At 46.8% G+C, this 11,637-nt stretch overlaps 1 protein-coding gene across 1 annotated transcript in view; it reads left to right on the forward strand.

Annotated features, from left to right (window-relative positions):
* Positions 1–11,375, forward strand: part of FAM102A (family with sequence similarity 102, member A) — a 33,844-nt gene extending 22,469 nt beyond the window's left edge. The window contains exons 4-11 of the mRNA XM_009319402.1: positions 2,935–3,051; positions 3,552–3,598; positions 6,290–6,447; positions 7,589–7,693; positions 7,972–8,161; positions 8,350–8,471; positions 9,588–9,657; positions 10,546–11,375. Coding sequence (XP_009317677.1) covers positions 2,935–3,051; positions 3,552–3,598; positions 6,290–6,447; positions 7,589–7,693; positions 7,972–8,161; positions 8,350–8,471; positions 9,588–9,657; positions 10,546–10,591 — 855 coding nt within the window. The 3' untranslated portion in view covers positions 10,592–11,375. The remainder of the gene's footprint in view (positions 1–2,934; positions 3,052–3,551; positions 3,599–6,289; positions 6,448–7,588; positions 7,694–7,971; positions 8,162–8,349; positions 8,472–9,587; positions 9,658–10,545) is intronic.
* Positions 11,376–11,637: the final 262 nt, after the last annotated feature.

Here is an 11,637-nt window from a genome sequence, read left to right on the forward strand (position 1 = left end):
CATGGAGGCAACTGGCTTTGAAGGGTGAACTGCACTCGCTCCTATGTACTGCGGTGCTGTGTGATAGAGGGCAACGTTGCTGCCACGCTGTTCCTTTTTTGTTGCTAATTAGGACATGGTCTCTAGGGCCATCAGTTTCTCTTTCACTAAATTCACACTGGGGGGAAGTTATTCCTCCATTCTGCAGAGCTGCCTGTCCAGGGAGAGCAGCATAGCTGGAGGAAGAGATATACCTCTGAGACGAAGTAAATGCATCAACCTGCTCCTCCCACGGCGTCCATCCTCAGGCTTCCCACAGTATTTGGAAATGCAGAATTAAAGGAAGCCTGAAGGCACGTCTCCATGGTGGAGTTAACGTGGGCTCTTATTCAGGCCATGTTCTAACCTACTTCCCTTTTACTCGGTCCTCAGTTGTGTTTAGTGGCATTTTGAAAGAGACCTAGTTGCTCCAGCCCAGAATTAAGAGACCAAAGCTCAAGTACTTGTCATCTCTTGGGCTGGTATCTTGCTTAGTCTCCTGTGAAGAAGACAGACGCGTTCTAGAATTCAACAGAAGATGGCCCGAGCATTTCGGCAGCTGAGAGATGAGGGATGTCACACCAGACAGGGTGATTAAGCCTTGCAGGCTTGCCCTATGGACCAGGCTTGTTCCAGGCAGGTCCTCGTGGCAGAGCTGACTTACTTGGGATTCCTAACATTTCTAGCAGAAGTCTATGGTGTATTTTCATGCAACTATTTTCCCGTTCTAAACAATAGGTCCTCACCTTTTTAAACTACACTCATTCAGCTGAAAAATCCTCCAACTGTGGCAGCAGATGTAGAGGAAAATGCAACTTGTGAATGCCCTCTTTACCTGGTCCCCCTTCAGCAGGGACCGAGAGCGATAGAGCTGTTTGTCCACCACCTCGTGCACCTTTTGGTTTGACGTTAATGTCACTTCAGTGTCAGAGGTTATAGAGCGGAAGCCAACAGGAAGGACTGATAAAGCGGAAACTCAGAGCTGGAAGAAACACCATCAGCTGGCTGGAAAACTGAGGAAACTATTCTGAAAGGTTACATTTGAAAACATCCTTTTGTTAAGGGATCCTTCCTCTATATACTGGGAGTCTGCTTCCTGAGAAGAGCTTCTGACCTCAGCACACCATATGGGTTGCTGGAGGGTTCTCCCACACTCTGTCCTCCGATGTTGATCTTCTCGGAGAAGTTAGTGCTGTGGTGGAGGAAGAGGGATCTGGGTCTGGGCCACTCCTGTGCCATGTTGTTCTGCTGGTGTCGTCGTGCTATGTCTCCTCTGTCCTCCAGTTTTGTCACAGTGATGGACTGCAGCTCCCTCTGTGGCTTTCTCCTGTCCTGTTTATCTCTGAGAGATAAAAATTCACTGTTTTTTCCTTATCAGTGAATATTCAGCAAGCAGCGTAGCCCTTGGCTAGAAGAGACTACAGCTCTGGAACAGCTACAGCAAGGGCTGGAGAATCACTTGCGTTAAGGGAATTCTTAAGAAGGGAGAAAAGTTAGGTTATTTTTTTCCTTCCTTTTTTTTTTGCTGAAGAAAGGTTCCTGCTCTATCCCACACTTTTTTTTTTTTCCTTTGCCATCAGCTCTTGTTCCCCTTTGAGAATGGGATGGAGGAAGCAGCTACGCTAATCTTGCTGCTGTCTTCCCCTGAATCATATTTCTTGTGCAGGCTGTAGTTCAGACTTCTGATTTGGAACAGTGGGAGGCAGGGTTCATATGGCAGTGACTTGTGCTGTGACTCCCTATCAGCTTTCACAGTTGACAGAGCACCACATTTCGTTAGGATGGTGCTACTGTTTGGGGCTCCCTGTTCAGTTGTATCATCCGGCTGTCAACACTAGGGCAGGAGAAATGTACCGCAATGCACAGAATAACAGCTAGGTCTGAGCTGCTGCTTCTCCACCTTCCCTCCATGTTCTCGTGGAAGCTGACCTGTATGTTGAAGTGACGCAAACTTTCCGTGCTTGGACGGTTTGGCCAAATATGGGGTACAGCATCTCTTCCTGATCAGATTAGATGAGACGCAACTGACTCTTATTGCTAAAGCTCTGCATAAAACAAGCTGTAACTTTTTCTTTGAAACACTGGATTAATATACCAGGAATTAGAGCAGAAAAACAAAAGTACTCTTCATTGTGTTTGTCTTTACTCTAGAGGCGTCAATACCCTCTTTGAATTTGCCTGTAATCTTCAACTTTCTGTCACCTTCTCTATTTGCTTCCCCTTTGTTAGAGAAGGTTTAGAGAGCTCACAACTAAATCTCTCCAAATATTTCTCTTCCCTTCTGCCTGTCAAACATACCACTTGCTAGTTAAATCTTAGCAGTGTTGAGGAAACTTTGCTCCAGGAGTTCCCCAGCCCAGCAGCTGCATCTGTGGAGGTGAGGCACATGCACTGCTGCATGGCTCTGGACTTCCAGCTTGCTGTGCTGAAAGTCTCAGTTTTGTTTTTCAGGACAGTGTCACTTTCCTCTGTAACAATATCCTTTCATCTCCTGGTTCACATGCTCCACTGCATTCTGGGATGGCCCAATACAAAGAGTGCCTTATTATGTTTGTGTATGTGTGATTCTGTTTTTTCCACATCGTTGACCTAGTGCCTTCCATGTCCTTGGTTATGCAACGACTGCGGGCTGGTTAACACTGTCCTGGCCAGCACCACTACTGTACGTCCTTCCTCCACGTGGGGCTGGCTTCCTGAACGCCTCCGAGGGTCCACCTGGCTGGGCATTAGGAATGTGAACCTGCCCATCCTCCAGAGTAGGGGGTCTTCACAGCCACGACTGTGTGCGTGCCGGCTCCTGTTTCTGCCCTCGCTCGCAGATGCACTCTCTTCCTTTGGTCTGTGTGACACTGTGTATCCCTTTATTGAGTGATTTTTGTTCTTTCCCCTTCCCCTCCATTGTTTTCTTGGCTACAGCTGGGCTTTGCTGATCTAAATCTGGCAGAATTTGCGGGCTCTGGATCCACTGTCCGTTGCTGCTTGCTGGAAGGATATGATACTAAGAACACCCGACAGGACAACTCCATCCTAAAGGTATGGCAGCTGGTGCGGCTACAGTGAAATCCTACTATTGAATTTGGAAAGAGCGCAGCCAGAGTGCAGTGCTAGGCCTGGGAGAAGGTCCCGTTATGTACAGAGACAGGATTTTGCTTTTATGCTGCTAGTCTGACTTGGGAAGTTTCCCATTATTAGAGTTGCCCTTTGATACCTTGGCATCCATTTGGCCAAGCGATGACCCTCGATAGCATTCTTTGTCATCAAGAAAGCGTGAACAGGAGGGGGAGGGGAAAGTTCTAAGTGCATTGTCAGGGGGGCCAGGCTGGTGTCCTGCTGAGCCACTGCGACCTGGAGTTACTGATGCCAGTGATTTGGGGCAGGGAGGGAAATACCTTGCTAAATCCCTGAAGCTGATTTCCTTTGGAAATTATCTAGGTCTTGCTAATCTTTACACCTAGCCCTTGACCTCCTGACTGTTGTGAAGTGAGGAGCTCACCGCAGCATGGCTAACGATGTGCCTTGTCCCCCCTCTCCAGGTCATGATCGGAATGTCCCTGCTCTCGGGGGACCCCTGCTTCAAAACGTGAGTTTCTGGGTGCTCGCCCCGTTCTGGGCAGACCAGGACACCTGATTCTTTTGCCGTTCTCTGCTGGAGACTAAAATTGATGGGGAGGGGGAAAAGATGCCCTTGATGTTGGGAAGTACAGGGGAAAGGCCGAAACTGGTGGTCTGGATTGTTGAATCAGCCAGAACAGCTAAGCCAGTCTGTGCTGTTGGTTTGTTCTCTGCTCTGGTTTTCCCAGCTTGGTTATTGGTTGTGCTGGTATTTTCCCTGCTAGTGTCAGTTAGGTTTTTGGAAACTAATGGACGTTGATAACAAACTTCATGTTTTGCGTGAAGGACAGAATTTCTCATAGCTCTGGGGTTGGTTTCACTGACCTCCAAGAAGGGAAAGGTCAATGAAGAAAACAGTCTTGGAAATGGACACACTTCAGCACATACCACAGAGGATAAAGATCTTGACTTGAAACGGCAACAAAAATACTGCAAGGCTGAAACATTTTAGTTCTCCTTTTCTTCTACAGGGACCCAGGTTCACAATTTGTATTAATTAGCAGAGAAATTGCAGTCATGTACTTTTTTTTTTAATGCATCGTGATAGGAAAGAATAAGTACAGTTAAGCTGTGAAGCAGTTTTGTTGCTTAAAGAATTGCTGGGGGATCAACTAACAAATATACCGGCAATATGTGCCTTCATATTGCGTATAGCATTGCAAGACTCTGCAGTCCAAGCCAACCTGCCTTAGCATTGCCGTAAGGTGTGTGCCTATACAGGACTGCCATGTGTTGATATAAATATTTTGTGTTGACTCCCAACAGTATGAGAGAAGAAAGCTTTACCTTGAGGCCATCTCTTGTAGCAGTGGTATTCTGGGCTAAAAGGTCTAATTTCAGGAGCTAGCTTAAAGTGTATATATTAGCTTGCATTCTTGTCATAAAATGCTGCATAATTTTTCGTTGGTTTATTTTGTGAATGGTTTTTCATAGTGCTGCAGCGTTTTCTGAGTCTTTCAAATCCTAAATGCAGCGTCATCTGATTGTGAAAAATTTCTCCCTCAGAAGGAAGTGTAATAAAGAAGTTTTAGATATCTTAAACCATAACTTTGTAACAGTAACAGATGTTTTAAATCTAGGGTACTAGGATGTCTGGCAGTAATATGTCTGACAAAAATACCTGTCGCTCCTTCACTGTGGAAGCAAGTCCCCCTGTTAAAGTGCCTGAAAACTATACAGAATCAGATATATATATCTCCATTTAATATAAGTAGGGTCAGTCTGAAAGTCAAACCTCCTAATTTTCTCAAAGGATTTTTGCAGTCATTCCCATTTTTTCCTTATATGTATGACGATGTGCAAATGTCCAAAAATGGAAGCTTTGCATGTAGAATAGTCCTTGATCAGTAGAGCTTTTGAGAAATGGCACTCATTAGGGGATTAGGCAGGAATTAAACTGTGCTGGGAAATCACTTCCGAGCACTGACTTTCTGCAGCACTCGGATGAACCTCCTCCTGGGTGTCGTGCAGGAGGGCAGGGCAGGCTGAGCAGCCTGAGCTGACAGACCCACAGGCTGCTCCGACAGCTGCTGCAGGAACAGTTTGCTTGATTAAGGCTGTAAAGGCCTTATTAACCTGCAAAGCAAAGTCCCCAAAGTACCTGGGTGCATGTAAATCACTGATAACGTGATTAGGGAGGGTTGTTTTTTTTTTCCTGGGGAAGGCATGCTGTGGGTTTCCTGAAACCTTTATGGCTGTTTGGCTGCCCGTATAAAATATTCTCAGCACTTTATTTTTTTTCCCCAAAATATTGCAAAGGTCCTCTCACGTAGCGTCTTCCCTCAGAGCTCCAAGTGAGACAAATAAAAGTGTTTTTTTTTTTTTCTCGCTTCTCACTTAAAAAGCATAATATGATCCATTAGTTCCAGTTCAGACTTTGGGCTACAGGGAGGTTAGGGCTCCAACAGGAATATTCACTTTGCCACACTGCACATGCTGTGGCTTCCACCCAAAAACACTTCTGGAGGAAGGGAGGGGGCTCCAGGCACTCGCCACTCTGCCCTGCAGTCAGCATTTACAAAGGGATGTTGGGAGCACGCAGAATAACCAGAAAAATAGTTTTGACAGCTGGAAAAACACTTCAGTCTCACTGAAAAGGAGGTTAATCGTCAGTTAAAAAATGGAAAGGTTATTTGATCGTGTAAAAGTACTCTTATAGGGGGATGGGGTTGCTGGGATAAAAGGTTTCTTTTTGACCTGAGCCAAAAAGGTGTAACAAAAGGGTGCTGGAATTTAGAGTGGACAACAGCAAACCAGCTCCTGTTTGTGAGGCCAGCTGGCCACTGGACACATACTGGGGGGAAAGGGCAGTTCTGGATGCTCTTCTGGAGGATAGTGCAGGCTCTGAGCCTGTTGTCCTGTATAAATAATTGAATGGTCCCTTTTTGCCTTAATTTACCTCAGAAACTTGCTTTTCCTTGTAATGCAGTCCAGATGCAGTATGAGGTAGGGAAGACCCAAGTCTTGCATGTAGGAAAGCAAAATCCAATGTCACGCTGTGTCGCTACTCACAGAGAGCTGCCAGCTTCCCCCCTCCCCACGAAGGGTAGGGGCAGGTGGGGGAACCCTCTTGGTAGAGCAGAGTGGGAATTGCCAGTGTGGTGGGGTGATTCCCAGTCCCTGCCTGGCAGTTTGTAACCTTCTTCGCTTCTGATTACAGGCCTCCTTCCACCGCCAAATCCATCACCATACCAGGACAGGACTCTACCCTGCAGCTGACCTGTAAGGGCGAGGGAACCACAAGCAGCAGCAGCAGCAGTTCAGCCACAATTGGCTCTCTGCGTCAGACCAAGCCAAGAACTGCCATTCTCAGCTCGGGTATGAATGCCTGTCCTAGAGTCCAATGCTTGGCTGTGCCTGGACACACTTTTGTTTTTCCCAGCAGTTGGAAGCACAGAAACTCTTTCAATTTTTCATGTTTTCCCACACCCATCCTCACCCTTCTGCTCATTAAGAAAACTGAGAAAAACAAAACCATTTATTAAGTGCAACTGAGGAGAGGAAGCATGAATCTTTGCCACATGTTTCTGTTAGTGGAGATAAAGCAATTTGTTCTTTTTGCTGGGGATTTAATAATTCATGTATTGCACTCATCCCTGCTTCCCATTGTGTTCAATGACACTTAACATTGTTCTCCACTCAGCTATTCTGTTGCTCAGACTTATCTTCTAGAAAAGTTTCTCTGAAGGTTTTAGAGGTTGGTTTGAGGTCTGATGGCCTTGTTCCAGCTGCTGATGCAGAGTTCTTTGGCTTGTCTATGAGCCCGTTTTCAAGGGCACTGCATTTTGTCATAGCCTTTTTTCTTCCCAGCACACTCCAAATGTGCAGGCAGATACACTGCACCAAAACAGTGCTCTAGTCTCATCGCCTCAGTGACTTAGCAGTGTGCAAGTTCTCTTCTTAAAAAGCTGGCTAACGTGTCACACTTGTGCACTTTTGGATAAGCTTGCTGCAAGAGAGATAAGCAGGGACAACAGCAAAGGAGCAGAGGTTATGCTGAGGTTTCTGTATCAAATTCAGATGTGATTTAAATGCCATGGGCTCTCACAAGTAATAGAAGGGGAAAGGTAGTAACAGGAGAAGCACCCAAACGGAGGTTGCAATACTTTACTGCCAGTGGCCATTTGATGCTTTCTTGGTCTTAGCTTAGTGCTTTTAACTATGAATAGCTTCGGATACTACCTGTCCTTCTAGATCCTTCAAGCCCCCAGAGATGCTTGTAAATTCAGGTGCTGGATGCTGGAATTAGTGATAAGCTTGACAAAGAAGCTCATTGTTGTCTCCCCTACTCCCCAGCTGCTTCTAAGCTCTGTGCTAGCCTGTACAGCAGGGCTCTGCCAACAGACTTGCCCTTTCCTTGATCTAACGTCCCAAGATCAGCTTCCAGTCCCAGGTGATCAGCAGGCAATGTGCTGGCTTGGGTACGGTGTAAGTGGAGTGCCCTGTTGTTCCTTGGCAGGTGTCCCAGAAGAACCGGATCAGAACCTGTCCAGCCCAGAGGAAGTCTTCCACTCGGGGCACTCGCGGAACTCCAGCTACGCCAGCCAGCAGTCCAAGATCTCTGGTAACCATTGATCCATACAGCTCTGCCAGCACTGGCCCTATCCCTTTTTCTTTCCTGCAACAAGCTTTTGTGAGAGTGATTTCCAGCCATCTCTCTCACCCTGCTCTTTAATATCAGACTCTCCTCTTTAGTCTCTGCAGATGAGCTCATAGATGTATGTCTAAACCTCTGTATATGGGAGCAGAAATGCTGAAATGCTGGTCTGAAGCTGCCCTGCCTGTTAACTGTGCTGCCAGGAAGGGGAGAAGATCTGGTTTGTAATCACTCTGTTTTTGCAGGTTACAGCACGGAGCACTCCCGTTCTTCTAGTATGTCCGACTTGACCCATCGCCGGAATACCTCCACCAGCAGCAGTGCGTCTGGAGGGCTGAGTATGACGGTGGAGTGTCCTGAGGGAGAGCGGGACCACAAACTAGAGAAGCCACCTCGCCCCCCCAGACCAGCCCTTCTGCTGGATAGACCCTCCCGGTAGGTAACTGAGGAGTAAAGTGCCTTCTCTGGGGAGGCAAGACAGAATCTACTCCTTTGTCTCCGTGCAGTGGTAGCCTGGATTGTAGCTGCTGAGAAGGAGGCTATCGCCAAGGGAAGCAGGAGAGTAGGTGAAAGTCTGTGTCTTGAAAAGCCGAGTAAGTTTTCCCTTTATTTTCTCTCCCCAGGAGGAAAAAGGATTCAGTGGAGAGTCACCCAACCCGAGTGGATGACACCAGGATCGATGCTGATGATATAGTGGAGAAAATAATGCAGAGTCAGGACTTCACAGATGTCAGCAATACTGAAGGTGAGAGGATGACTCTCAAAGGGGAGGTCTTGGCTGTTCTTTTAGCAAGTCAGATCCAATCTGCCATGGACTCCCTTCTCCTTTTGACAGCAATTTGCTTTCAGTGCTTGCTAGGTGTTTCTATGGCAGGTAAACAAACAATGTGGATGTGAGATCTGCACATCCATTAGCAAATAGAGCTTGCTGCTGTTCTACACCCTACAGCAGAGGTTGAACAGTAGCTCAAACATACGGGATGAGAGGGGAAAAATACCAGTTCTTCAGGGCAGTGGAAATCGGTTACATCTGCTCTAGTGGCCTTCGTCCAGGGTCAGCCAAAGGGTATTTATCAAAGTGGGAGAGCACAACTGGAGGGGAAACAGCACGTCTCTGCAAAAAGGTGGGAAGAAAGGTGGGTCACAGTGTGCTGGTGATCAGGTCTGTCTGAGAGCCCAAGAAGGGGTTTTCTCCACTGCAGTCACAGCATCTGTTAAGAGAAAACTGATGATATCACTGCATTTGTTTTCATTTTCCTGTTTAGCCTAGAAACCAATCTTTTTCATCTAGTTTTCTAGATCATCTAGGTTTTTTGGTAAGTTTTAAACCTGAGCCTAGCTTGTTATTAGTACTTCTATAGTTAGTCACCTTAAATCATCACATATGGCAACATTCTTATTGTACGGGGATTTACACCTCGCCTAGCGTGGGTTAAAACTAGACTGAATGTAGCCACCTCTCACCAGCAGAACAGCCTGAGTTTCTCCTCCAGTGAGCCTACAAAAGCAGCATGAGGCCCCACATCTCATCTGTTCAGATGTGTTTAAGCTGACCAAGAATTTGCATCAATGGAATTGACTTAAAAGAAGCAGCTGGAGGAGTATCACTGACTTAATTTCTCTGCGTTTACTCTTCCAGAGCTTAATGTTGTGGTTGATTTGTACATGAGCTCCCTTTCAGAGCAAGAAGAGGAGTTCCCAGGGGCTCTATTACTGTGGGAACACCAGAAAGCGTGCAGATGCATTCCCAGAAACACACTTGTTCCCATGCTGACCGTTGTGTAATGCGGCTGGGAGGGGAGCACCTGGCAGCCGTCGGTAGTTCTGGATTTTGATGTCTTACTTTCTTTTCTATCTGCAGACAGTAACCTGAGGTTGTTTGTGAGCAGAGATGGAACAACTACATTGAGTGGTATTCAGCTGGGAAACAGGTAGGCTTCCTGAAAGGCTGACAGAGAGAGGCACTCCGGAGAGATTAATTAGCTCTTTATACCCAGGAAACTTTCACCTTTTGCTACAGGAGAGATTTCTAAACATCATGAGCTATGTGGTGGCTTTATTTCCCACATTAGCACCCCTGGGATCCCTCTGGTGACAGGCTACAGCTGCACTGGAGTATGAATGCAGTTCTCAGCAGGAGCTCAGAGGGTTAATGTGATCCTAGTTGTTAGATCCAAGAACAGAAGTAAGGAGTAAAAGGACAAAATGGTAGAGGTTGGTTCCTGTTTGTTCCTACTCCTGACTGAAGGCAGGGAGCTTTGCCTCCTGCTGGCCTGCAGCAAAACTGCAGCAGCCTGGTTTATTGTCCCTTTTCCCTGCCTCCTCTGTCTTTGTCAAGGGCTTGTTCTCTCATGAAAGACTTCTGAACAAATGAAACTTTTTCTTGCCGCAATAGCTCTTAGTACAGTGTCTTGGCTAGTTGCGTTTGAGCCTTTATAGCATCTTTTGAGGTAAAAAAAAAAAAAAAAGCAATAATGGTAATGCAAAGATGCGTCGAGTCGGTGACAAAATTGGGAGCAAAGCAGAGCCAGGAACACTGGCCCTTTGCGCAGGATACTCCCCCTTTCCTCTGTCCTTTAGAAGGATTCATGTGTTACACCCAGCTCTTTCAAGTGCTCTAGTGTTAGCTTGCCACGTAGCTGTCTGTTTTGTGTTATGAGGGTTGACTTCTCGCCAGACTGACTCGTTATTTTCAGTATTTTGTGTGGGGTTAGAGGGCGATGTTTGTGAGTGGAGAGCTCTGAATGGGAACTTGCTTGCTCTGAGTGACTGAGGAGAATAACCTGGCTTTCTCATCTTCTCCCCCTCTGCCTCCCCAGGGTCTCATCTGGAGTTTACGAGCCAGTGGTGATTGAAACCCACTAAATGTGAAGAACAGGGTAGAGCTGCTGGAAACAGGCCCCCTACCCAGTCCGCTGCCACATGGATGTCAACCTTTACCTCTCTTCATGCAGCATTCCAGAAGGGATTTCTCCACGCCCCTCCCCATACATTTGCACTGCAGAACTACTCCGAGACCACTCCAGATCATGCACTTTTCCCTGCGTTGGCATTACCCTTCTCCGCTTCCCGGTTCTTCCAGTGCCTACCTTCCCCCTGTTTCTGATCAGACGCAAGGTGTCTGTTGGGCTTATCCTTAGTCCTAGAGGATGTTGCTCATCTGCATCCCTCACTCCACGCCTTCGCTTGCAACAGGGGTCTTCTCAGCTTCTGTCTCCCCAAAACATTGGGTTATACCACTGTGAACTCTTCAAACCACTGGGGGAGGGGGAAACCATTCTAACCAAACTGAGAGCTGCTTGTTGGCGACACGGTGAAATGGCCGCTTGCAGGATGCTTTATTCCATTGACTCTGCAAGGGAACATCACCTTCCAAGGCAACGGTTTTACTGAACAAGGTATGCTATGGTGTGCACTTCACCTTCCTACACTCAAATCCCCAAACATCCTCTTCTCATAGGAAATATCTCCCAAAAGTGCATTTCAGAAAACTACCGCAATCCAGATGGGAGTTGATAAATGGTTAAATGCTAGTGCTTGTTATACCACTAACTGCATTACGCCCTTCCACTGCTGGGCATGGAAGGGCAGTGTTCATCTATTAGCATTAGCAGGAGCACTTTAGAGGTTCCAGATTTTACCCGGAGGAGGCTTCTACTTGCTCTTCCAGGAGCGTAATCCCTGTTCGCTGGACTGATTCAGCAAATAGTCACTGTTGGAGCTTGGAATACAAAGCCTCTTTTTTTTTTTTTCTTTTTTTTTCTTTTTTCTTCTCAGGAAGGGAACTGCCCTTCTTGGACTGTGAAAAGAATCTGTTATCCGATAGCCCTCCCCTGGGCCAGAGCAGGATGCAGTTGACTGCAGTGGTCTCTCCGTTGTGGTGGTGATTAACAATTGCCTCTCTTGGCCTG

The sequence above is a fragment of the Pygoscelis adeliae genome, unplaced genomic scaffold (genome assembly GCF_000699105.1).
Source record: "Pygoscelis adeliae isolate BGI_AS28 unplaced genomic scaffold, ASM69910v1 Scaffold270, whole genome shotgun sequence".
In the NCBI taxonomy this organism is placed as follows: Eukaryota; Metazoa; Chordata; class Aves; order Sphenisciformes; family Spheniscidae; genus Pygoscelis; species Pygoscelis adeliae.